The sequence below is a fragment of the Salmo trutta genome, chromosome 6 (genome assembly GCF_901001165.1).
Source record: "Salmo trutta chromosome 6, fSalTru1.1, whole genome shotgun sequence".
In the NCBI taxonomy this organism is placed as follows: Eukaryota; Metazoa; Chordata; class Actinopteri; order Salmoniformes; family Salmonidae; genus Salmo; species Salmo trutta.
This window is the reverse complement of record NC_042962.1, coordinates 11,735,952-11,763,637: the sequence shown is the minus strand read 5'-3', so window position 1 is coordinate 11,763,637 and position 27,686 is coordinate 11,735,952. Positions and strand designations below refer to the sequence as shown.

The 27,686-nt window shown below is 45.0% G+C and overlaps 1 protein-coding gene across 2 annotated transcripts; it reads right to left on the bottom strand.

The window, feature by feature from the left end:
- On the bottom strand, positions 1 to 25,270 carry LOC115195410 (tumor necrosis factor receptor superfamily member 11A). 2 transcript variants are annotated; one of them, XM_029755240.1, is made up of 9 exons: positions 24,955 to 25,270; positions 15,895 to 15,970; positions 15,222 to 15,347; positions 12,831 to 12,980; positions 12,585 to 12,669; positions 5,414 to 5,598; positions 5,224 to 5,273; positions 4,151 to 5,141; positions 1 to 759 (listed from the first exon to the last, which is right to left on the bottom strand). In XM_029755240.1, exons 1-9 carry the CDS (start codon positions 25,027 to 25,029, stop codon positions 443 to 445), a joined length of 2,055 nt encoding a protein of 684 aa, XP_029611100.1. In that variant the 5' UTR covers positions 25,030 to 25,270; the 3' UTR covers positions 1 to 442. The 2 variants fall into 2 exon arrangements, with proteins under 2 accessions (XP_029611100.1, XP_029611101.1); XM_029755241.1 differs by lacking the exon at positions 1 to 759 and adding an exon at positions 2,965 to 3,382.
- Between the last annotated feature and the right edge of the window lie 2,416 nt (positions 25,271 to 27,686).

Sequence of the window (27,686 nt, the reverse complement as noted above, 5' to 3'; positions counted from 1 at the left end):
TTTTCTTCATATCATGTTTCTTTAGACCACTCTAAAATTAATAATGGATTTACTGTGATGGTTTTGGCAATTTTACATGAATTTATTCAATTTTTAAAGGTCTGCATCAGTGGCTTGTTGGAAGTGGAAGCCAGGAGATGCTAAATGTGTTTATGTTAATTAACGGTCAATTACCGTGAGACAGGCAGTTATTTTCTTGACAATCACCAGCTGACAAAATTTCATGACCGCCAAAGCTCTACATGAGACTATTGAGAAACAACTACAAGGGCCAGATGAGGATCACAATCCTCCAGGCTCCAAGGCTATGGCCCAGTTCCAATACTTAACACCTACCCAGGAAGACCATGGACTATTGTTTGGAGTAGGTCGTAGTAGTAGGTTTTGGACTGCCTTCGCTCCTCTTGTGGTTTTATGGTACACCATCCACCATTTTCATGTTTCAATTCTCCCTCGGCCACTGATCAGTCACTTCCTGAACCGGCAGGTTGTCCTCCTGCAGTAGGGGGTTATGGGTAATGGAGTTTACTGAGGACACCACTGACGAATGGCTGACACTTTTGGAAGAGATGGAACTCTGGATCATCGGAGCTCTCTCATTGGCCTGTTCCTGGACGGGGCTTCCAAACACATCGTCTGGCCCCTCCCCCTCGTTGCCTAGAGACGTCTGGCTGACGTAGACGACGATGACGTCAGCGTTGAAGTTCATCACCTGACCGCTAGAGATGAAGGTGGTGTTGTTGTTCCCCGTCACCTGACCTGAGAGAGAGAGAGAACGAGAGAGAGACAGAGAGAGAGAGAATGAAAGCGATAGAGAAAGAGAACGAGAGAGAGACAGCGAGAGAGCGAGAGAGAGAGAGAGAGACAGAGAGAGAGATAAGGGGTCAGTTTAGCCAGCATGTTAGGGGCAACCCCAGATGACTAATAGTCAGTGGGCGTGATGATGACGGTGCACATTGACCACAGAAAGACTGTGGTTGGCTGCGGTACCTTTGACCATAGTCCTGATCAAGGACATCCTAACCATATCCTTTAACGTCAGAGTTTCAGTGTGACAAGCAGTTTTCATTCTATGTGAAAATGTCCAACTTTATTCAACCCACCACTTAGACATAGAGAAGTACAGTTTGTCAGAACATTATCACAGATGACATGTCCTGTTCACTACAGAAACAGATACTGTCATTAAATCTGACGTTATACAGTGGCAAAAAAAGTATGTGAACCATTTGGAATTACCTGGATTTCTGCATAAATTGGTCATCAAATTTGATCTTCCCCCCTAAAAAACACTAACAAAATTCAAGTTTGCTATTCACAAGAAGCATTGCCTGATGTGAACCTTATCTCTTTTACAAAAGTGTTCTCAGAAGACATAAGATTAATAATTGTTGACTTGCATAAAACTGGAAAGGGTTACAAAGTATCTCTAAAATCCTTGATGTTCATCAGTCCACGGTAAGACAAATTGTCTATAAATGGAGAAAGTTCAGCACTGTTGCTACTCTCCCTAGGAGTGCCCGTCCTGCAAAGATGACTGCAAGAGTACAGAGCAGAATGTTCAATGAGGTTAAGAAGAATCATCAAGTGTCAGCTAAAGATTTACAGAAATCTCTGGAACATGCTAACATCTCTGTTACGATACATAAAACACAAAACAAGATTGGTGTTCATGGGAGGACACAACGGAAGAAGCCACTGCTGTCCAAAAAAAACATTGCTGCACATCTGAAGTTTGCAAAAGTGCACCTGGATGTTCTACAGCTCTACTGGCAAAATATTCTGTGGATAGATGAAACTACAGTTGAGTTGTTTGGAAGGAACACACAACACTGTGTCGAGAGAAAAAGGCACAACATCAAAACCTCATCCCAACTGTAAAGTATTTTCTGCCTCAGGGCCTGGACAGCTTGCTATCATCGACGGAAAAAGTAATTGCCAAGTTTATCAAGACATTCTTTTAATTTAACCAGGAAAGTCAGTTAAGAACAAATTCTTATTTACAATGACGGCCTACCAGGAAACAGTGGGTTAACTGCCTTGTTCAGAACAACAGATTTTTACCTTGTCAACTTGGAGATTCGATCCAGCAACCCTTCAGTTACTGGCCCAAAGGTCTGCCACCCCTACATTTTATTTTCAGGTGAACGTTAGGCTATCTGTCCGCCAATTGAAGCTCAACAGAAGTTGGGTGATGCAACAGGACAACGATCCTAAACACAGAAATAAATCAACAACAAAATGGCTTCAACAGAAGAAAATACACCTTCTGGAGTGGCCCAGTCAGAGTCCTGACCTCAACCCGATTGAGATGCTGTGGCATGACCTCAAAAGAGCAGTTCACACCAGACATCCCAAGAATATTGCTGAACTGAAACAGTTTTGTAAAGAGGAATGGTCCAAAATTCCTCCTGACCGTTGTGCAGGTCTGATCCAACTACAGAACATGTTTGGTTGAGGTTATTGCTGCCAAAGGAGGGTCAACCAGTTATTAAATCCAAGAGTTCACATACTTTTTCCACCCTGCACCCTGAATGTTTACACGGTGTCTTCAATAAAGACATGAAAACGTATAATTGTTTTTGTGTTATTAGTATAAGCAGACTGTGTTTGTCTATTTTTCTGATCTAGGTGAAGATCAGATCAAATTTTATGACCAATTTATGCAGAATTCCAGGTATTTCCAAAGGGTTCACATACTTTTTCTTGCCACTGTAACTTCCAGCGACTGTAGCATCAAACCTTGCAGCCAGACACCACACTGAGCCATCGGAACATTCAAATCAAGAGGAACAAACTTCTATCTGTTCCCTTATTTCCATATTCATAGATCACACTACTGATGGCATTTATAAACACGGCCGGAAACTTACAGACATCCATGTCTGATGCCGTCTGCTGCCCATTTCAACACACCTCCTCCTTTCTATCCCTCCCTCTCGCTCTCTCTCCATTTTTCTTTCCTTCTCTAGTTGCTTTTTTTAAACTCTTTAGAGGTGCAACGAGACCCCAGAGTCACTCTTCACACGTTTTTATACACACAGACACACACGCACACATCTATCATAACATATGTGTCAGTGTCTGGAATCACATCTGAAATAATTTACTGGAACTGTAATAGCAGTGTGGCCAGGAATACCTGGTGTCTCTGTTTACAGTAGACTGTCTAGAGTTGAACTACCCTAGAGAGGCAGATAACATAAACCGTACACATGGCATAGTAAGAATAGAAAAAACAATCTGACCACATGATCGTGAAACATTTTAGTCTAAAGTGGCTTCCTCTCTTCCTGTCCTTTCCTTCTTCCTTCCTCATGTGATCATGTGGAAGAAGTGTCCTTGCTTCGCTCTCTGTACTATTCTCACCCATCCTGCAGCTCTGTGAAGGAAAGGAAAGATAAGGAGAGGAAACCTCAATAGACTGTTGAGACGCAGCCCCTGTCTCTCCCTGTCTCTCTGAGGTGTGATCCCATGTTTAACCTCTGAGCAGGAAGTCCAGTTAATTACATGTTATTACTGCATTATGGGAAACTGTGTTTATTTGCTTATTGCTGCCTTGGGCATAATTCAAGTATACAGTGATTGATGAGAGTTTGAAAGTGTGTGAGTCTGGGTATTACTCAAGGGCTGTGTATTCAGAGCACATCTTGTTTCAATTACACCTGTGGTCACTTTGAATAACCCTGTGGAACTCTGGGTAAACAGGAGTGTTCTGTGTGAGCTCACACAGAGAGTCAAACACCCACCCACGCGCACACACACACACACACACACACACACACACACACACACACACACACACACACACACACACACACACACACACACACACACACACACACACACACACAGAATGTTACAGCGTGTAATCACTGGCTCATCACACACATTCCTACTGTGTGTGGTCCTTAAGCGAACAGCAGGACATTAGGAGGAAACCAATACATTCATTTTGGAGGAACAACATTGAGATTTCAGAATCATCTTTTCACAGTCCTATACAATAACCCAGGTCCAATAAGTCAGGAGAAACACCAGTGGATTTAATTATCTTTCCTCTTTAACAATGGCTGGAATGTATAATGACACGTGTATTTAGCCTTTTTCTTATGAGTGTGGCACTGCTATAACTCTGCGCTGTATCTACCTGAGGTGAGTGCTGGTTCCGTGAGTTGACTCTGGAGGCTCTCAGGGGCACAATCCAGCTCCGAGCCCCCAGACGAGACCTTGTTTCCCCCACTGTCCCTCCAAGAAAGTCCCTGGTTTTGCTCACTGCTGGAGGCCTCAGAGGTCAGCTCGGACTGCCGGTCGCCCACAGTTACAGAGGTCATCGAGGGGTAAGGAGATATTGTAGAGGTCAAAGGGGGCATGGGTTTTGTGGTGGGGGTGGAGCTTATGCTGCAGTCCAGTCTATATAGCTCCTCCCCTTTCCCCTGTGAGCTGTCAATAAGCTGACCTTTGACCTCTGACCTGACTTGGGTCAGCGGCGGGTAGAGGTCACATGAACGGCCATCGGGGGAGAGAGGGGAGGAGGTGGGAGAGAGGGAGAAGGGGGAGGAGATATGGCTGCTCCTCTCAGAGCTCTTCACTTGCAGGCCCTCTACCACCTTGGCCCTCTCCCTCCCTCCATCTTTCCTTTCATCCTTCTCTCCCCCCTTGCTCTCCCCCTCTCCTCCACAAGAGCAGGTCCCGAGGGTTCCAGGGTTGACAGCCTGGCTACAGTCTTCATTATCCCCTACCTCTAATGGTTCCCTGACAGACAACACACACACACAGGAGCCAGCCCACAGTGGAGACACACACACATCCTCTGGTACAACCTCCTCACACACACTGTCTTGAACAACCTCCTCACACACACCATCCTCAGAAACCTCCTCCGCCTCCCCTGACCCCTCGCTCCCCACCCCCTCATCCTCCTCCTCCCTCCTCTCCTCCTTCTCCTTCCTCTCCTCCTCCATCTCTTTGGTGGGTGGCAGTTTGACCCGGTCACCAGGTGTAGCTGTAGGACAGGTGTGTGTGGTTTCTGAGGGGCTGTGAGCCAGGTCAATAAGACAGGTTGTCTCATGCAGGGTGCCGCTCTGACCCTGTAGTCCCCCTTCCATGACCCCACTGTGGTAGAGAGGGGCCAGAGTCTCCTGGAAAGAGAGACAGACAGATTTGACTATTTGGTAACTGTTAATGCATGTCATCTTGACCACTAAAGAGAGTCTACCTTACCTGCTGTATCCTGGTCCTTTTCAGATTCTGGACACATGATCGTAAATTCACTGTAAGACATAAGAGGATGACATTAGTCAGTCATTTCACTCATTAGTCAGTCATTTTATGTCAAGACATATTTCAATAAAAGCAGAATTCCCTCAACATCATGGTCATATATAACACATGTGATCTCTGCCTCAGGTACCTGAGAGTAGTCTAAGTTTTTCCTTGTAGCAGAAGAGCAGGAGGATGAGGAGACAGAGGACAGTGATGACTGACAGAACCCACAGTAGGAGCCAGGAGGTAGAGGCACCAGAGAGAGGGGGTCCACAGACAGCATCAGTCTGGTCACTCCCAGTCTGCTTGTCACTCTTCCCCAGACCGTTACAACTGGGAGGAGAAAACACAGGAGAGGAGAGGACACATTGTCATTATTTCTGTTTTTAGCAATCCAGGCATTCCATCTCTCTATATCTCTATTTTTCTATTTCTCTGCTCTCTCTCTCTCTCTCAATTCAATTCAGTTTGAAGGGCTTTATTGGCATGAGAAACATATGTTTACATTGCAAAAGCAAGTGAAATAGATAATAAAGAAAAGTTAAATAATCAATAAAAAATTAACAGTAAACATTACACTCACAAGTTTCAAAGGAGTATACACATTTCAAATGTCATTATGGCAATGTACAGTTTTTTAAAGTAAAAAAGCATAAATAAATAAACATAAATATGGGTTGTATTTACAATGTTGTTTGTTCTTCACTGGTTGCCTTTTTCTTGTGGCACCAGGTCTACTAGCACGTTACATGTGAAACAAGAGGGAAAAAAACTCTAGACCACCTTTACACCACACAGAGATGCGTACAAAGCTCTCCCTCGCCCTCCATTTGGCAATTCTATCCTCCTGATTCCTGCATACAAGGAAAAACAAAAGCAGGAAGTACCAGTGACTAGCTTAATACGGAAATGGTCAGATGACGCAGATGCTAAGCTACAGGACTGTTTTGCTAGCACAGACTGGAATATGTTCCGGGATTCATCCGATGGCATTGAGGAGTATTCCACATCAATCACCGGCTTCATCAATAAGTGCATCGATGACGTTGTCCCCATAGTGACTGTACGTACATGCCCCAACCAGAAGCCATGGATTACAGGCAACATCCGCACTGAGCTAACGGATAGAGCTGCCGCTTTCAAGGAGCGGGACTCTAACCCGGACGCTTATATGAAATCCCGCTATGCCCTCCAACGAATTATCAAACAGGCAAAGCGTAAATACAGGACTAAGATTGAATCCTACCACAACAGCTCCGGATGTTGCAGGGCTTGAAAACTATTCCAGACTACAAACGGAGCGCAGCCGAGAGCTGCCCATTGACACAAGCCTACCAGATGAGCTAAATAACTTCTATGTGCAGTTCGAGGCAAGCAACAATGAAACATGCATGAGAGCACAAGCTGTTCCGGACAACTGGTTAATCATGCTCGCAGTAGCCGATGTGAGCAAGACGTTAAAACAGGTCAACATTCACAAGGCTGCAGGGCCAGACGGATTACCAGGACGTGTACTCCTAGCATGCGCTGACCAACTGTCAAGTGTCTTCACTGACATTTTCAACCTGTCCCTGGCCGAGTCTGTAATACCTACATGTTTCAAGCAGACCCCCATGGTACATGTGTCCAAGAACACCAAGGTAACCTGCCTCAATGATTACCGAACCGTAGCACATCTGTAGCTAGGAAGTGCTTTGAAAGGCTGGTCATAGCTCACATCAACAACATCATCCCAGAAACGCTGGACACAGTCCAATTTGCATACCGCCGCAACAGATCCTCAGATGACTCTGTTATAATCAACAATGAATGCCCTTTTCCACCTGGACAAAAGGAATGCCTTCATGATAATGCTGTTCATTGACTATAGCTCATCATTCAACACCATAGTGCCCTCAAAGCTCATCACTAAGCTAAGAACCCGAGGAGTAAAGAACTCCCTCTGCAAATGGATCCTGGATTCCTGACGGGCCACCCCAGGTGGTAAGGGTAGACCACAACAAATCTGCCATGCTGAACCTCAACACGGGGGCTCCTCAGGGGTGCGTGCTTAGTCCCCTCCTGTACTCCCTGTTCACCCATGACTGCATGGCAAAGCACGACTCCAACACTACAGCCTTCCCTGTAGCTCAGTTGGTAGAGCATGGTGTTTGCAAGCCAGGGTTGTGGGTTCGACTCCCACGGGGGGCCAGCACAGAAAAAAATGTATGAAATGTATGCCTTCACTACTGTAAGTCGCTCTGGATAAGAGCGTCTGCTAAATGACTAAAATCTAAAATGTAAAATGTAATTAAGTTTGCAGATGACACAATGGTGGTAGGCCCTATTCCAGAGACCTGGAAGTGTGGTGCCAGGACAACAACCTCTCCCTCAACGTGATCAAGACAAAGGAGATTATTGTGGACTACAGGAGAAGGAGGGCTGAGCACGCCCCCATTCTCAGCGACAGGGCTGAAGTGGAGCAAGTTGACAGCTTCAAGTTCCTTGGTGTTCACATCACCAACAAATGATCATGTTCCAAACACACCAAGACAGTCGAGAAGAGGGCACAACAATGCCTATTCCCCCTCAGGAGACTGATAAGATTTGGCATGGGTCCTCAGATCCTCAAAAAGTTATACAGCTGCACCATTGAGAGCATCCTGACTGGTTGACTCACCACCTGGTGTGGCAACTTCTCGGCCTCCGATTGCAAGGTGCTACAGAGAGTAGTGTGTACAGCCCAGTACATCACTGGGACCAAGCTTCAAGCCATCCAGGACTTCTTTACCAGGCGGTGTCAGAGGAAGGCACTACAAACTGCCAAAGACTCCAGCCACCTTAGTCATAGACTGTTCTCTCTGCTACTGCACGGCAAGCGGTAACGGAGCGCCAAGTCTAGGTCCAAAAGGCTGCTTAACAGCTTCTACCCCCAAGCCATAAGACTGCTGAACAGCTAATCAAATGGCTACCAGGACGATTTGCATTAACACCCCCCCCTTTTTATGCTGCTGCCACTCACTGTTTATTATCTATTATCTATGCATAGTCACTTTACCCCTACCTACATGTACATATTACCTCATTTACTTCAACTAACCAGTACCCCCGCACATTGACTCGGTACCGATACCCCCTGTATACAGTGCCTTGCAAAAGTATTCATCCCCCTTGGCATTTTTTCCTATTTTGTTGCATTACAACCTGTAATTAAATAGATTTTTATTTGGATTTCATGTAATGGACATACACAAAATAGTCTAAATTGGTGAAGTGAAATGAAAAAAATTACTTGTTTCAAAAAATTATACAAAAATAAAAACGGAAAGTGGTGCAACCAATTACCTTCAGAAGTCACATAATAAGTTAAATAAAGTCCACCTGTGTGCAATCTAAGTGCCACATGATCTGTCACATGATCTCAGTATATATACACTGGTTCTAAAAGGCCCCAGAGTCTGCAACGCCACTAAGCAAGGGGCACCATGAAGACCAAGGAGCTCTCCAAACAGGTCAGGGACAAAGTTGTGGAGAAGTGCAGATCAGGGTTGGGTTATAAAAAAATATCTGAAACTTTGAACATCCCACAGAGCACCATTAAATCCATTACAAAAAAATAGAAAGAATATGGCACCACTGCAAACCTGCCAAGAGAGGCTCGCCCACCAAAACTCACAGACCAGGCAAGGAGGGCATTAATCAGAGAGGCAACAAAGAGACCAAAGATAACCCTGAAGGAGCTGTAAAGCTCCACAGTGGAGATTGGAGTATCTGTCCACTTTAAGCCATACACTCCACAGAGCTGGGCTTTACAGAACAGTGGCCAGAAAAAAGCCATTGCTTAAAGAAAAAAATAAGCAAACGTTTGGTGTTCGCCAAAAGGCATGTGGGAGACTCCCCAAACATATGGAAGAAGGTACTCTGGTCAGATAAGACTAAAACTGAGCTTTTTGGCCATCAAGGAAAATGTCTGGTGCAAACCCAACACCTCTCATTACCCCGAGAACACAATCCCCACAGTGAAGCATGGTGGTGGCAGCATCATGCTGTGGGGATATTTTTCATCAGCAGGGACTGGGAAACTGGTCAGAATTGAAGGATGGTGCTAAATACAAGGAAATTCTTGAGGGAAACATTTTTCAGTCTTCCAGAGAATTGAGACTGGAACGGAGGTTTACCTTCCAGCAGGACAATGACCCTAAGCATACTGCTAAAGAAATACTTGAGTGGTTTAAAGGGAAACATTTTATTGACTTGGAATGGCCTAGTCAAAGCCCAGACCTCAATCCAATTGAGAATCTGTGGTATGACAACTTCTTAGGGCTAGGCGTCCCGCTAGCGAGATACATTCTGGTGCAACTGGAGGGTGCGCAATTCAAATAAATAATCATAAAAATTATGGATATTAAACATTTGGGTACATACAAGTGTCTTATATCGTTGAAAGCTTAAATTCTTGTTAATCTAACTGCACGTTCCGATTTACAGTAGCTATTAGAGCGAAAGCATGCCATGCGATTGTTTGAGGATGGTGCCCCACATCAAAATATTTTTCCACCTGCACAGGTTTCATAAATTCACAAATAGCGTTCAATATTCACTTACTTTTTGAAAATCTTCCTCTGATTTGTCATCCAAAGGGTCACAGCTATAACATGTAGTGTTGTTTTGTTAGATAAAATCCTTCTTTATATCCCAAAAAGTCAGTTTAGTTGGCACCATCGATTTGAGTAATCCACTCGTTCAACATGCAGAGAAAGGACTCCAAAAATCTTCCCTAAACTTTGTTTCAACAAGTCTTAATACTTTTCTATTTACTCCTCAGATACCCTAAAATGTAATCAAACTATAATATTTCTTACGGAAAGAAGTATGTTCAATAGGAAACCAATTTTACCAGGTGCGTCTTGTCTTCATGGTGCACCGAAACACAAATTTCCAAGACTCTGTCCCTGTACTAAATCATTCTTAATCGTTTTGGAAGTTACAAGCCTGAAATCTTGACTGCTGACACCCTGTGGAAGCCATAGGAATTGCATCCTGGGAGCTAGAATTATGCCTCTATACTTTCCCCTATACAGTATGGCCCTATACTTTCCATTGTAATTTCCATTGTATGGTCTCTCTCCCAAACAAAATTCTGGTTGGTTTTTCTTTGGACTTTCTCCTACCATATGTATTGTGTTATATTCTCCTACATTATTTTAACATTTCTACCAACTTCAAAGTGTTTCCTTTCCAATGGTACTCATTATATAAATATCCTGGCTTCAGGGCCTGAGCAACAGGCAGTTTACTTTGGGCACGTCAGTCAGGCAAAATTTGAGAAGAAAGGGGACTAGCCCTAAGAAATGTTAACAAACCCATCCAACTTGAAGGAGCTGGAGCAGTTTTCCTTGAAGAATGTGCAAAAATCCCAGTGGCTAAATGTGCCAAGCTTATAGAGACATATCCCAAGAGACTTGTAGCTGTAATTGCTGCAAAAGGTGGCTCTACAAAGTATTGACTTTGTTTTTTTGTCTTATTTCTTGTTTGTTTCACAATAAAAAATATTTTGTATCTTCCAAGAGGTAGGCATGTTGTGTAAATCAAATGATACAAAATCTATTTTAATTCCAGGTTGTAAGACAACAAAATAAGAAAAATGCAAAGGGAGGTGAATACTTTCGCAATTCACTGTATAGCCTCATTATTGTTATTGATTTGTTGCTCTTTAATTTTTTACTTTTGTTAATTTAGTCAAAATTCATATTTTTCTTAAAACGCCATTGTTGGTTAAGGGCTTGTAAGTAAGCATTTCACAGTAAAGTCTACACCTGTTGTATTCGGCGCATGTGACAAATAAAATTTGATTTGATTTGAAATCTTGCTGCTGTGATGGCACACTGTGGTATTTTCCCCAATATATATATGGGAGGGAGGTTATCAAAATTGGATTTGTTTTGGAATCCTTTGTGGGTCTGTGTAATCTGAGGGAAATATGTGTCTCTAATATGGTCATACATTTGGCAGGAGGTTAGGAAGTGCAGCTCAGTTTCCACCTCATTGTGTGGGCAATGTGCACATAGCCTGTTTTCTCTTGAGAGCCAGGTCTGCCTACGGCGGCCTCTCTCAAAAGCAAGGCTATGCTCACTGAGTCTGTACATAGTCAAATCTTTCCTTAATTTTGGGTCAGTCACAGTGGTCAAGTATTCTGCAACTGTGTACTCTCTGTTTAGGGCCAAATAAAATTCTAGTTTGCTTTGTTTTTTGGTAAATTCTTTCCAGAACCAGCTTGCTTAAGGGACTCTTCTTTAGGTTAATCTCTCTGTAGGTGATGGCTTTGTTATGGAAGGTTTTGGAATCGCTTCCTTTTAGGTGGTTGTAGAATTGAACTCTCTTTATGGATTTTGATAATTAGCGGGTATTGGCCTAATTCTGCTCTGTATGCATTATTTGGTGTTTCACGTTGTACACTTGTTGTTTGTGTACATAGATTTTATAACGTCATATGTTTTTCCCTCAGCACCACAGGCCTTTTTGGGTTGGATGGTTTGTATTTTGTCCTGTAGTTCATTCAATGCAATTGGAGAATCCTGCAATTGGAGGTTCTGGTAGACTTTAATAGCTGATTTTAAGATTTGTATTTGATCATGTATATGTTTTTGCTGTTTGTTCTTTGTGATAGAGCCAAATAGATTGGAGAAGTGGTTTATTCATACATCTCCATATTGGATAGATAACTCTTCGTGTTGTTGTTTGTTTAGTGTTTTCCTATTTTCCCAGAAGTGGTTAGATTCTATGGAATCTTCAATTACATTGAGCTGATCTCTGACGTGCTGTTCCTTCTTTTTCCGAAGTGTATTTCTGTATTGTTTTAGTGACTCACCATAGTGAAGGCGCAGGCTCAGGTTTTCTGGGTCTCTGTTTGGATAGGTTACTCAATTTCTTTCTTAGGTTTTTCCATTCTTCATCAAAACATTTGTCATTGTTTTACATTTTCTTAGGTTGTCTGCTTGAACGTTTAAGATATCTTTCACTCTCTTTCTCTCTCCCCATCTCCCTCTTCCCCACATCCCTCACCCTCTCTCTCCTTCTCTCTCTGTTCTCTTTCCCTCTCTCTCCCTCTCTGTTCTTTCTATTGGTTCACCACAGAGCCAGACAGTGGTAGAAGCAGCTTTGTGTTCCAGGGGAAGTGGTGCGGCATTAGTCAGAACACTGATGCGGTGGAGCTTTGGGCGCCTGCAGAAACCTGTTCCTGTGTCACTTGGGCACACTGGACTAAAAATACGAGCACCCAGGGAAAAATCTGTGTATGACAGGACATGGTGTACAGTATGTGTGTGTGTGTGTTAACTCACTTGGTCCACAGACTGCATGGTTCCATAGAGGTGTTGGGAGAAAAATGTCCTCTCTTGCACGCAACACAAGTTCTCCTGCCCGACTCTTGAGTTTAAAACACAAACAACAGAGGAGAAAGAGTAAACAACTGGACTGCTGACAACAGTAGCGACACAGACGTGTATGTGTGTGTGGTTTTGTGTGTGTGTGTGTTTGTGTATATGCATTCCTGCATGTGTGTGTGTGTGTGTGTATCTCTCTCTCACCAGTGTCAGTCTCCAGTCCATATCCTGGTCCACAGGTAGGAATCTTCTCACAGAACTCACAGTTGATGGGAGAACACTGTAAACCAGGTTTACACTGACAGGGTACTGCAGCCAGGCGGTTACTGGGCCTCACACGGTTAAAGCCCTTACCTGGAGGCCACACACAGGTCAGGGGTTAGAGGTCAGCAGACACCAGCATCTCCAAAATGCTTTGTATAAAATGTCAGACAAACACCAGTTGAAACTGACTAGAAAACAAAGCTTCAACAATAGACTACTGACTCCCCCTGCTAGACTCCTGACTCCCCCCAGACCAAGGACCAGTCCCCCGGCTAGACTCCTGACTCGCCCCAGACCAAGGCCCAGTCACCCAGCTAGACTCCTGACTCCCCCCAGACCAAGGCCCAGTCCCCCTGCTAGACTCCTGACTCCCCCCAGACCAAGGCCCAGTCACCCGGCTAGACTCCTGACTCCCCCCAGACCAAGGCCCAGTCACCCTGCTAGACTCCTGACTCCACCCAGACCAAGGCCCAGTCACCCTGCTAGACTCCTGACTCCCCCCAGACCAAGGCCCAGTCACCCGGCTAGACTCCTGACTCCCCCCAGACCAAGGCCCAGTCACCCTGCTAGACTCCTGACTCCCCCCAGACCAAGGCCCAGTCACCCGGCTAGACTCCTGACTCCCCCCAAACCAAGGCCCAGTCACCCAGCTAGACTCCTGACTCCCCCCAGACCAAGGCCCAGTCACCCTGCTAGACTCCTGACTCCCCCCAGACCAAGGCCCAGTCACCCAGCTAGACTCCTGACTCCCCCCAGACCAAGGCCCAGTCACCCAGCTAGACTCCTGACTCCCCCCAGACCAAGGCCCAGTCACCCAGCTAGACTCCTGACTCCCCCCAGACCAAGGCCCAGTCACCCAGCTAGACTCCTGACTCCCCCCAGACCAAGGCCCAGTCACCCGGCTAGACTCCTGACTCCCCCCAGACCAAGGCCCAGTCACCCAGCTAGACTCCTGACTCCCCCCAGACCAAGGCCCAGTCACCCAGCTAGACTCCTGACTCCCCCCAGACCAAGGCCCAGTCCCCCAGCTAGACTCCTGACTCCCCCAGACCAAGGCCCAGTCACCCAGCTAGACTCCTGACTCCCCCCAGACCAAGGCCCAGTCACACAGCTAGACTCCTGACTCCCCCCAGACCAAGGCCCAGTCACCCAGCTAGACTCCTGACTCCCCCAGACCAAGGCCCAGTCACCCAGCTAGACTCCTGACTCCCCCCAGACCAAGGCCCAGTCACCCAGCTAGACTCCTGACTCCCCCCAGACCAAGGCCCAGTCACCCAGCTAGACTCCTGACTCCCCCCAGACCAAGGCCCAGTCACCCAGCTAGACTCCTGACTCCCCCCAGACCAAGGCCCAGTCCCCCTGCTAGACTCCTGACTCCCCTCAGACCAAGGCCCAGTCACCCAGCTAGACTCCTGACTCCCCCCAGACCAAGGCCCAGTACACCAGCTAGACTCCTGACTCCTCCCAGACCAAGGCCCATTCACCCAGCTAGACTCCTGACTCCCCCAGACCAAGGCCCAGTCACCCAGCTAGACTCCTGACTCCCCCCAGACCAAGGCCCAGTCACCCGGCTAGACTCCTGACTCCCCCCAGACCAAGGCCCAGTCACCCAGCTAGACTCCTGACTCCCCCCAGACCAAGGCCCAGTCACCCAGCTAGACTCCTGACTCCCCCCAGACCAAGGCCCAGTCCCCCTGCTAGACTCCTGACTCCCCCCAGACCAAGGCCCAGTCACCCAGCTAGACTCCTGACTCCCCCCAGACCAAGGCCCAGTCACCCAGCTAGACTCCTGACTCCCCCCAGACCAAGGCCCAGTCCCCCAGCTAGACTCCTGACTCCCCCCAGACCAAGGCCCAGTCCCCCAGCTAGACTCCTGACTCCCCCCAGACCAAGGCCCAGTCACCCTGCTAGACTCCTGACTCCCCCCAGACCAAGGCCCAGTCACCCAGCTAGACTCCTGACTCCCCCCAGACCAAGGCCCAGTCACCCGGCTAGACTCCTGACTCCCCCCAGACCAAGGCCCAGTCACCCAGCTAGACTCCTGACTCCCCCCAGACCGAGGCCCAGTCACCCGACTAGACTCCTGACTCCCCCCAGACCAAGGCCCAGTCACCCAGCTAGACTCCTGACTCCCCCCAGACCGAGGCCCAGTCACCCAGCTAGACTCCTGACTCCCCCCAGACCAAGGCCCAGTCACCCGGCTAGACTCCTGACTCCCCCCAGACCAAGGCCCAGTCCCCCTGCTAGACTCCTGACTCCCCCCAGACCAAGGCCCAGTCCCCCAGCTAGACTCCTGACTCCCCTCAGGCCGAGGCCCAGTCAACTACTGACCTGTGTCACAGAACTTCTGAGGCAGACACTTGGTCTCGTTGGTCCAGTCAGGCTGGTATTCATCACTGCCACACGGACGACACTTTGTGTCAGAGTTCCCAGCACACTCTGCAAACACATAGGACCCTGGGGGAGAGAGAGCGGGTTAGAGGGAGGTCAGACTGGCCCGCTGGTATTATCCCAATACGTGATTTCCAATGCTTTCTCGATGGGAGTCGTACATTTGACGGGCCGGCGGATACGTAACCATCCGTTTAGCCAATTAGAAAACAGGGAAGGTTATACGTCACACACTGACCACGGACCAAAATGAATTTGTTCTACCCTGGTGTTCGCAAGCCACAGATCAGTCTGACTCAGCCCTTAGTCTGGACACCAGATATACACCAACGTTCCAGTGGTCTGCTGATGTAGGAAGGGAATGGAGTATGTTTTTGTGTGTGTGCGTGTGTGTACAGGGGTTCTTCCTTTAAAAGTTGCGGAGTACTGCAGCACAACTTGCGGGGTACCGCAGAATTCTGTGGCACGTTATTTAAGTGTCAGCCATTGTTGCCATCTACCACAAACGGTCACAGCATAAGCTCAAAACTTTTAAAAGAAGAACCACTGTATGTGTGTGCGTGTATGTGTGTATGTGTGTGTGTGTGTGTGTGTGTGTGTGTGTGTAGTTTACCTGGTTCACACCTGCTGCAGCATCTCTTTTCTTTGAGGTACTGCTGCTGGGAACAGGTGGGTCTAGACAGGGCTCTCTGGAAGGCAAAACACAGACCACTATGATCAATCTGGTTGTGTCAAGGTGACAGTAAATCCAAGCACAACATCATTCATTCATTCATTCACTCATTCATGAATTTGTTTGTTCATCCATCCATCCATAGGCATGATAAGCCTATTAGCTCTCAGCTCATGAAATTACAGCCTGTCAGGACTTAACGGTGGCTGTAGGAAGGATAGGAAAGGGAGGAGGATTGCCCAACTCTTGCCTGCTGTTTGAAGAAAGAGAGAAAGAAAAAGAAGACCTTAAAGGCATTCCATGGCTCACGTCTGTTACCACGGTAAACTTTCTCACATTCTTCCTGTTCCATGGCTCACGTCTGTTACCACGGTAAACTTTCTCACATTCTTCCTGTTCCATGGCTCACGTCTGTTACCACGGCAAACCTTCTCACATTCTTCCTGTTCCATGGCTCACGTCTGTTACCACGGCAAACCTTCTCACATTCTTCCTGTTCCATGGCTCACGTCTGTTACCACGGCAAACCTTCTCACATTCTTCCTGTTCCATGGCTCACGTCTGTTACCACGGCAAACCTTCTCACATTCTACCTGTTCCATGGCTCACGTCTGTTACCACGGCAAACCTTCTCACATTCTACCTGTTCCATGGCTCACGTCTGTTACCACGGCAAACCTTCTCACATTCTTCCTGTTCCATGGCTCACGCCTGTTACCACGGCAAACCTTCTCACATTCTACCTGTTCCATGGCTCACGTCTGTTACCACGGCAAACCTTCTCACATTCTACCTGTTCCATGGCTCACGTCTGTTACCACGGCAAACCTTCTCACATTCTACCTGTTCCATGGCTCACGTCTGTTACCACGGCAAACCTTCTCACATTCTACCTGTTCCATGGCTGACGTCTGTTATCACAGCAATCTTTCTCCCTGTCAACAGAGCTCCTTCTGGAATAAAACTTTGTTCTAATGATTTGACTACAAACTGTTCTAACAATCAAGCCCTTTCTACAACTCCAAATGTCATCCATTAAAACAAAGCCATAAAAGTCCTAGTGCTTGCCTCAGCAGAGCAGACTGGCAGAGAGCCTGTAGTAGTCAACAGGATGGATCCCAGGCTATGAAGGGAGGGTGGTCCCCTTAGCCCTCAGTGGCTTGTTAAAGCACAGAGTACATTATAATGAACACTTCAGCATTAGTCCCTCTCTACTGTGAACGCTGATGGTGTTGTGGTCTAGCCACCCAGTGCTGTTGGCAGGGGTACGGTGGTAAGCTAATACAATACCCCCCCCCAGAGTAATAGTGTTATGAGAGAAAACATGCCGAACCCAGACATAAAAAACGACTCATTCTTCATTTCTAGAAATCTTCACCACCACCACCACAGGCCCAGAGTGCTACGGCCCAGTATTACTGACCCCATCCTAAAGCATCTGACATTAGCTCCGCTTCACTGTCACATGGTACAACTCCTGTCCCCTTCCCTCTGTCTCTGCCTCTACCAATTGTCCTCCAGTCACAAAGAAAACGAATTTAAAGCTTTTCACTTTGGAGTTTTTCTTGTGACCCACCAAGTAAACAAAACAAAGTCTCTAGCCAATTTATTTAACCTTTATTTAACTAGGCAAGTCAACTTAAGCTGCATCCCAGAACGAATCAGCTGACTGGCTGCAACCAACCTTTTGAAACCCCCCAATGATAAACTGTTTCGTCTGTGCATCTGCAGTGCCCCAAAGACATGATTACACAAATCCCAACAAGTGTTTAATTACTTCCACAGAGTGTCTGACATGAGTCACTGTTTTTCTTTTAACGATGAACGCCACTCATAGTTGTGACCACAGTCATAATGATCAACATGTGTTAGAAGAAATGAGATGACGAGAAGGACACAGTTCCCATACATCCACAGAGAAGACAATCTTATAGTGGGATAAAAACAAAGAAAGGAGGTGGGCGAAGAATGGAGACGTGGTTCTGGGCGAAAGGGGACAGGAAACCAAAAGAATGCTGGGAATCGTATTTCTGTTTTAGCTGCCTCCGAACATCAGGCAATAATTATGAGACATTGTTGCAATATGTTTTCATTCCCTAAATATATAAGAGCATGGCCAGATCCACCCTAAATGATTACAGGCTATACAGAGAGAGACGGGCCAGGATGTAATATAGACGAACAACCTTCCTAACTTTATCTGAGAGTGCAACTACAGTCAGTTCAGTTACATACAGACAGCGGTTCCCAAACGTCTGGATGCCAAACTGTTTTTGTGTGTGCTTTGACCGATCAAAAAGCCTTTGAGTTTTTCTTCTGTTGTGACCCACCAAGAGAGAGAGAGAGAGAGAGAGAGGAAGAGAAAGAGAGAGTGAGAAAGCGAGAGAGAGAGAGAAAGAAAGAAAGAAAGAAAGAAAGAAAGAAAGAAAGAAAGAAAGAAAGAGAAAGAGAGAGAAAGAGAGAGAGGGGAGAGAGATCTGTGATCCCAGATTCATATAATCTCCTATCATGTGAGATACATTCCAGTCTTTCTCAGCGCGCTGGCTAATTTGCATAACTGCCACGCCAAGCTCTGACTCCTGGCCAACCTCCCTCACAGCTAAACCTGACTCCTGGCCAACCTCCCTCACAGCTAAACCTGACTCCTGGCCAACCTCTTTCACAGCTAAACCTGACTCCTGGCCAACGTCCCTCACAGCTAAACCTGACTCCTGGCCAACCTCCTTCACAGACAAACCTGACTCCTGGCCAACCTCCCTCACAGCTAAACCTGACTCCTGGCCAACCTCCCTCACAGCTAAACCTGACTCCTGGCCAACCTCCCTCACAGCTAAACCTGACTCCTGGCCAACCTCCCTCACAGCTAAACCTGACTCCTGGCCAACGTCCCTCACAGGCAAACCTGACTCCTGGCCAACCTCCCTCACAGGCAAACCTGACTCCTGGCCAACCTCCTTCACAGCTAAACCTGACTCCTGGCCAACCTCCCTCACAGGCAAACCTGACTCCTGGCCAACCTCCCTCACAGCTAAACCTGACTCCTGGCCAACCTCCCTCACAGCTAAACCTGACTCCTGGCCAACCTCCTTCACAGGCAAATCTGACTCCTGGCCAACCTCCCTCACAGACAAACCTGACTCCTGGCCAACCTCCTTCACAGGCAAACCTGACTCCTGGCCAACCTCCCTCACAGCTAAACCTGACTCCTGGCCAACGTCCCTCACAGCTAAACCTGACTCCTGGCCAACCTCCTTCACAGACAAACCTGACTCCTGGCCAACCTCCCTCACAGGCAAACCTGACTCCTGGCCAACCTCCCTCACAGGCAAACCTGACTCCTGGCCAACCTCCCTCACAGGCAAACCTGACTCCTGGCCAACCTCCCTCACAGACAAACCTGCCTCCTGGCCAACCTCCCTCACAGCTAAACCTGACTCCTGGCCAACGTCCCTCACAGGCAAACCTGACTCCTGGCCAACCTCCCTCACAGACAAACCTGCCTCCTGGCCAACCTCCCTCACAGCTAAACCTGACTCCTGGCCAACGTCCCTCACAGGCAAACCTGACTCCTGGCCAACCTCCTTCACAGACAAACCTGACTCCTGGCCAACCTCCCTCACATTAAATGAACTGACCACTTCCAGATTTCTAAGAAATATGACCTATATTTAATTACAATAAGACTGAAATAGTTTTCCTTCCAAATAATTATATATAAGTATGTTAAAAATCCACTTTTCTGTTTTGGAATGGTGTGGGTGTACACCGTTCATGAAACATATTCATGCAAGTAGACCACCAATTGGCCAGCTCATCCTCTCTTTGAGATACAAGTTGGAGGTTGGCTTTTCTAAAGTGTTTTTTTCTCCAATTAATAATGCGTTGGCCACAAATACGAGTATAGGATGAATCAACAACATTATTTAGGTATGAGTTAACAGAATATGAACTTTTAAAAGTGAGATTTTCACTAGTTACTTTAAGGATTTTACACCTGGATCTTTGTAGTCTAGAGATTTTAATCTACAAATAAGTAAAATAAAATAAACACTTAAATGAGTGATACAAAGTCTATTAAAAGCAGGTGCTTCCAGACAGGTGTGGTTCCTGAGTTAATTAACCAATTAAAACGTCCCGTCGTGCTTAGGGTCATGTATAAAATGCCCAGTTGCCAATTATTTTGGCTACCATGGCTAGAAGAACAGTACTCAGAGACTCTGAAAACGGGGTCTCAAATACGCATAGCGGGTGTAAAGGGTGTGTTCTGTGTGTGTGTGTGTCAGTCACAACCTAATTGAACACTTATTAGAGATTCTGGAGCGGTGCCTGAGAGCGTTTTCCACCACCAACAAAACACCAAATTATGGAATTTCTCGTAGAAGAATGGTGTCGCAACCCTTGGATAGAGTTCCAGACACTTGTAGAATCTACTGTATCAGTCACAAGTTTGGACACACCAACTCATTCAAGGATTTTTCTTTATTTTTACTATTTTCTACATTGTAGAATAATAGTGAAGAAATCAAAACTATGAAATAACACGTATGGAATAATGTAGTAACCAAAAAAGTGTTAAACAAATCAAAATATATTTTATATTTGTGATTCTTCAAAGTAGCCACCCTTTGCCTTGATGACATTTTTGCACACTCTTGGCATTCTCTCAACCAGCTTCACCTGGAATGCTTTTCCAACAGTCTTGAAAGAGTTCCCACATATGCTGAGCACTTGCTGGCTGCTTTTCCTTCACCCTGCGGGCCAACTCATCCCAAACCATCTCAATTGGGTTGAGGTCAGGTGATTGTGGAGGCCCGGTCATCTGATGCAGCACTCCATCACTCTCCTTCTTGGTCAAATAGCCCCTACACAGCCTGGAGGTTGTTGGGTCATTATCCTGTTGAAAAACAAATTATAGTCCCACTAAGTGCTAAACAGATGGGATGGCATATCGCTGCAGAATGCTGTGGTAGCCATGCTGGTTAAGTGTGCCTTGAATTTTAAATAAATCACAACACAACTGATTGTCTCAAACCCAGTAAGAAGGAAAGAAATTCCACAAATTAACTTTTAACAAGGCACACCTGTTAATTGAAATGCATTGTATCTGACTACCTCAAGCTGTCATCAAGGCAAATAATGGCTAATTTGAAGAATCTCACATATCAAATATATTTTGATTTGTTTAACACTTTTTTGGTTACTAAATTATTCCATATGTGTTATTTCATAGTTTTGATGTCTTCACTATTATTCTACAATGTAGAAAATAGTAAAAAATAAAGAAAAGCCCTGGAATGAGTTGGTGTGTCCAAACTTTTGACTGGTACTGTATGCCAAGGCACACTTAAACTGTTCTGGCGGCTCGTGGTTACCCAACACCCAATTTTAAGACAGCTTTTGTTGCTGCTTCCTATATGTTGGCAGTTACCTCTAAGGTACTCAGCGAAGTTACTGCATGATAATCTCATGCCTTTTCATGCTAATAAGCAAGTGACATAAATTATTACTTTCAAACATTTTACTGATGGTTAACAAACCATGGAACAGCTATTTAGAACAGTTATCTCTGTCTAAATAATGTCTGTTAATCTCTTGATGTGGACAGTAAACAGAACATTCTGCTGCTCCATTGCAAAGTGCAAGGCTGCCAATATATTTGACCGCAATTGTAGTTCCTGTATTTCTCAATGCTATATCTGACATGCAGCCTATTGCTCAGAAAGTTGCAACATAAACCTGCAGGAGGGGGGGAAACAGGGAAGAGAAAAAATCCTTAATCTCCCAGGCAAACCCACATGATTCTGACTTACAGTTACAAGACAGAAGCCAAACACACGCAAGCACGCACGCACGCATGCACGCACGCACGCACGCACGCACGCACGCACACACACACACACACACACACACACACACACACACACACACACACACACACACACACACACACACACACACACACACACACACAGTGACTAAGGGGCTGTGTGAGGGGCCTCCAGCCAAGCCAAGCCTGCAGTCCCATCTCTAGTGCCAACCAAATAGACCTCAACCTCATACATACTTCCACCAGGACACAGTGAACCTAAAGAACTAAACAATAACATACCAAGAATGGACATAAAATGTTCATCTTCTGACCAAAATACTGCCTATTTCCTGAATTTGATGCAGCTTTCTGTATGCAAAATAAACTTTTCATCTATCTGAACAGTGCCAAAACTGAGCATGTCTATATAAGGAACGTCATACCCTCATCATACTTTATCCCATATTTTCACCCACATAACCACACCAATAACAGGCTATAACCTACTGTACACCCAAATAACCACACCAATGACAGGCTATAACCTACTGTACACCCAAATAACCACACCAATGACAGGCTATAACCTACTGTACACCCACATAACCACACCAATGACAGGCTATAACCTACTGTACAACCACACCAATAACAGGCTATAACCTACTGTACAACCACACCAATAACAGGCTATAACCTACTGTACACCCAAATAACCACACCAATAACAGGCTATAACCTACTGTACACCCAAATAACCACACCAATAACAGGCTATAACCTACTGTACACCCAAATAACCACACCAATAACAGGCTATAACCTACTGTACACCCACATAACCACACCAATAACAGGCTATAACCTACTGTACACCCACATAACCACACCAATAACAGGCTATAACCTACTGTACACCCACATAACCACACCAATAACAGGCTATAACCTACTGTACACCCACATAACCACACCAATAACAGGCTATAACCTACTGTACACCCACATAACCACACCAATAACAGGCTATAACCTACTGTACACCCACATAACCACACCAATAACAGGCTATAACCTACTGTACACCCAAATAACCACACCAATAACAGGTTATAACCTACTGTACACCCAAATAACCACACCAATAACAGGCTATAACCTACTGTACACCCACATAACCACACCAATAACAGGCTATAACCTACTGTACACCCACATAACCACACCAATAACAGGCTATAACCTACTGTACACCCACATAACCACACCAATAACAGGCTATAACCTACTGTACACACAAATAACCACACCAATAACAGGCTATAACCTACTGTACACCCACATAACCACACCAATAACAGGCTATAACCTACTGTACACACAAATAACCACACCAATAACAGGCTATAACCTACTGTACACACAAATAACCACACCAATAACAGGCTATAACCTACTGTACACCCAAATAACCACACCAATAACAGGCTATAACCTACTGTACACCCAAATAACCACACCAATCTTCATCATTCCCACAACCATAACCCATCACGATGCATTGGAATGGAAACGGGAACGTCCGGTAAAAACAAGGCCAGCAAGAATGCATCCAGTTTTACGCGGCTTCTGAGGTTTACCGGGACCGGGAGAGGGGCGGGAGCGTGTGGACACGACCCCAACATAACGGTTTCCAGTCATTGCTGGAACATAAACATATCTTCCAATGTATATTTTTCTCTCAACTACACCAGAACAATAACAATGGCTAGATGGAAACTGTACAACAAAAGAACACCTACAAATGTAGTTTTTTTCAACTAATTACTAATAAGTAACTAGTTCCACAGCCTTTTTGTTTGTTTACTAAACTTTTCGGTCCAAGTGTTACCTGAACCCCCAAAAAATTGTTGCCCAAAATTAGCTCCAACTTGAGAATACTTTGGCAAAAATTCAGTCAATTTAAAATTATGTTTTTGCTCAAGTTGTCTCACATGTTCGATCAACTATGAATTATTGTTTTTGAACTAAAGAAGGCTGTGCAAGTAGTTACACACACAGTGCTTTTGACATCCAATGTTTTACATTTAGACACACCTTGACGTACGTGATTACATTGTGCATGTTCATTTATACAGTAATTATTATTCAAACATGTCCTCATCTGGGATTTGAACTCACAACCTCGGTCCAACACAATCCGAGCTTCCTGCTACGCCACCATGGCTGTGTCAATTATCATTTCATCTAGTATTATCATTTCATCTACTATTATCATTTCATCTACTATTATCATTTCATCTGACTATTATAATTTCATCTGAATATTCTCTCACCACTGATTTGATTTACTTATTTCAACAATTTGAGGTTTTTCTGTATAGTTGTCTAATGTTGCTGGGGCATATTATTCTGTTTTAATGTTACCACTGAATCACTATGCTAAATATAGTAGTTTTTCTTCAGTGTGTTTTTTAACAGAGCTAAGATTTACTTTGAAGTGTAAATTGTAGCAATACAGGTTCGATCAGAAATTGAAGCAGACATGGCTGCAATACAGGTTCGATCAGAAATTGAAGCAGACATGGCTGCAATACAGGTTGGATCAGAAATTGAAGCAGACATGGCTGCAATACAGGACGATCGGAATGCTGTGAACCAAGAGGTTGGGAGTTCAAATCCCAGATGAGGACATGTTGAATAATAATTACTGTATAAATGAACATGCACAATGTAATCATGTATGTCCAATGTGTAAGTTGAAAACATTGTATGTTAAAAGCACTGTGTGTAACTTCTGTTTTAGTTAAGATGCCAAAATAGTCATTTCTAGTTGAATGAACATATGAGTCAATTTAAGCAAAGACACATCATTTTAAATATACAGAATTTTTGCCTACATTTTCTCATATAGGAGCTAAGATTTGGCCAAATAAAAATGTTAAATTCAGGTAACACTTTCACCAAAGAGTTGAGTAAACAAAAAATGCATTATTACTTAAATAATAATATTTAGTTAAAACAACAACAACAAAAAATCACAGTGTAGGCTAGATCTAGAGGACAGAAAACATTTGATACATCAACTAAAACAGTTGTCTTGCAATGGCTAGTGTCAATATCCAGAATACACAATCAAACTATTCTAATCTATATGCAGCACTTATTTGATGTATGCATGTTTGACTTACCTGTGTGCACAGAGTGAGAACCAGATGGATGATCCAGCCTTGAAATATCCAACAGGTGGAGAAGTGAACTCTCATCTCTCCTGATTATTCACACACCAGAAAAGAGAAGAAATCCAGTTGTCTTGTACAGATTTAGGATGATCGATATTGTCGACATTCAAAGGAATCAGTGTGGTTTGTCTGTAAGGCTGGGGATCTTTGGCGGTACTGCAAGGAGCCTCCAGACCCATATATCATTCTCGCTCCGCATGCCCGGTAATGCACGCTCTGCTCTCCTCTCTCCTCACCAACGCACTCTGGAGTGAGCTGCCTCTTGTCTGAGCAAGCTTCTGAAAACAGAGTAAGCTTACTAGGGGAGAGAGAGTCTAAACTCCTCCTATGCCCTTGTAACCCCCCCCCCCCCCCCCGTGTGTGTGTTTTGATTGCCTCATACATGTGTGAGATGCTTTGCGTCTCACAGTTAAAGTAATGTGCTTTCACATTTAAATGAACCCATATAAACCATCTAAATCCACATAACTTCATACATCTAGGCTGTCTCTTCTTCTCCACTGTCTTAAATTAACATGACATTCTGTGGTGAGTGCTGTAATGTATTCATTGCAATGAAAACAATGCACATACCAGATTTAGGGGTGATATTCTAAGGTTTGAACCACTGACCCTACATTCATAGGGTAAACACAATACCAATTGTGCCATAAAGGTTCAGACCCCTTGGCTGATGTGATATGTGTAACAAAATGAGTGAGTGGTATTTGGGGACCCTTTGTACCAGCCTCATTTATCCTCTCTCTCTCTCTCTCTCCCTCCCACCTCTCCTCCCTCTGCTCTCCTGTCTGTACTCCACTCTCAGCTCTACCCCTCCTGCATCCATTCTAAGCCTCCAGCTATAATTTAATATTTGCATAACCGTCACTTTAGATTAGAAGAATGGCTTTCTTCACATTTACTCACCCCTCCTACCGCTCTCTCTCGTTCACTCTCTCTTTCTCTCTTGCTCTCTCTCTCTCTCTCTCTCTCTCTCTCATACAAGGGACCAGCATAACCTCAAATGCAAATTCTTGTATTTTTATTTTTTTCTAGGTGTGAGAAGGGGGGATATTTCCTGGAAGCATTCTCTGGAACTTGAGAAAAGGAAATCTTCTAATTCCATGCTCCAGGAACACAGAGCAGACTGAGGTGGCATTACTGTAGGTTATTCCAGGATTCCGTGAAACTTTGCTTCGGATAACATGAAGTCATATCTGATATATATAAAGATATACTCTCCGTTTGTATACACTGTATATGATTTGCTGCTATTGTTCCTGTTATACAGTTATACGCCTACACTTCAATGTAAGTTATTTTCTATGTCAATAAAAATTACTATTATTATAAAAAAATGCACCTTTATTTAACCAGGTAGGCCAGTTGAGAACAAGTTAAGATAAAGCAAAGCAGTGCGACACAAACAACACACAGTTACACATGGGATAAACAAACGTACAGTCAATAACACAATAGAAAAGTCTATATACAGTGTGTGCAAATGTAGTAAGATTAGGGAGGTAAGACAATAAATAGGCCAGAGTAAAATAGTAAAAATTTAGCAATTAAACACTGGAGTGATAGATGTGCAGAAGATGAGTGTGCGAGTAGAGATACTGGGGTGCAAAGGAGCAAAAAAATAAATAACAATATTGGGATGAGGTAGTTTGGTGGGCTATTTACAGATGGGCTATGTACAGGTGCAATGATCGGTAAGCTGCTCTGACAGCTGATGCTTAAAGTTAGTGAGGGAGATATAAGTCTCCAGCTTCAGTGATTTTTGCAATTCGTTCCAGTCATTGGCAGCAGAGAACTGGAAGGAAAGGCAGCCAAAGGAGGTATTGGCTTTGGGGATGACCAGTGAAATATACCTGCTGGAGCGCGTGCTACGGGTGGGTGCTGCTGTGGTGACCAGTGATCTGAGATAAGGCAGGGCTTTACCTAGCAAAGACTTAAGGATGACCTGGAGCCAGTGGGTTTGGCGACGATGGCACTGTGATAGACTGCATTCAATTTGCTGAGTAGTGTTGGATGCTATTTTGTAAATGACATCGCCAAAGTCAAGGATCGGTAGGACAGGCAGTTTTACGAGGGTATGTTTGGCAGCAATTCGTTCCAGTCATTGGCAGCAGAGAACTGGAAGGAAAGGCGGCAAAAGAGGAGTTGGCCTCTTTCATTGATGAGACCTTTACAACGACACTAAATGGAGAAATATATTTTTTCCAGTTAGAGTCACTTGGAAGTGCTTCACTCTGTTCTGTCTTTTGCCCCCTCTCTCTCTCCAGCTCTCTGGCCCTTCCCGTAAGCCTTCGCTTAGTAGGCGGGGCCTATCTACAGATAGCAGAGTGGCAATTAGGAGCTGGAACTGACTAGAGTAGCAATTAAATGTTTCAAGTTAAACTCTGAACATATCGCTAACACACAACATGCACAGTTCAAGGCTTCAGTTAGCCTCTAATACCAAACACAGCTAACGCCACAGAGCCATCTGCCTGTCTGTCTGTGTTTATGTCTGTCTGTCTGTCTGGCTAAACATTGCCCAAAAGGCCAAAGCAAAGTGATTTATTGGGCATGTTCGGCAAATAAACCTCCACCCACCCTAACTTCTGCAACAGGCAACCCACTTACAAAGTGAGAGTAAAACCTGGACAACCAGGAAAGGTTCCATTAATACATGCTCGTGGTCTGCCACACCCGGA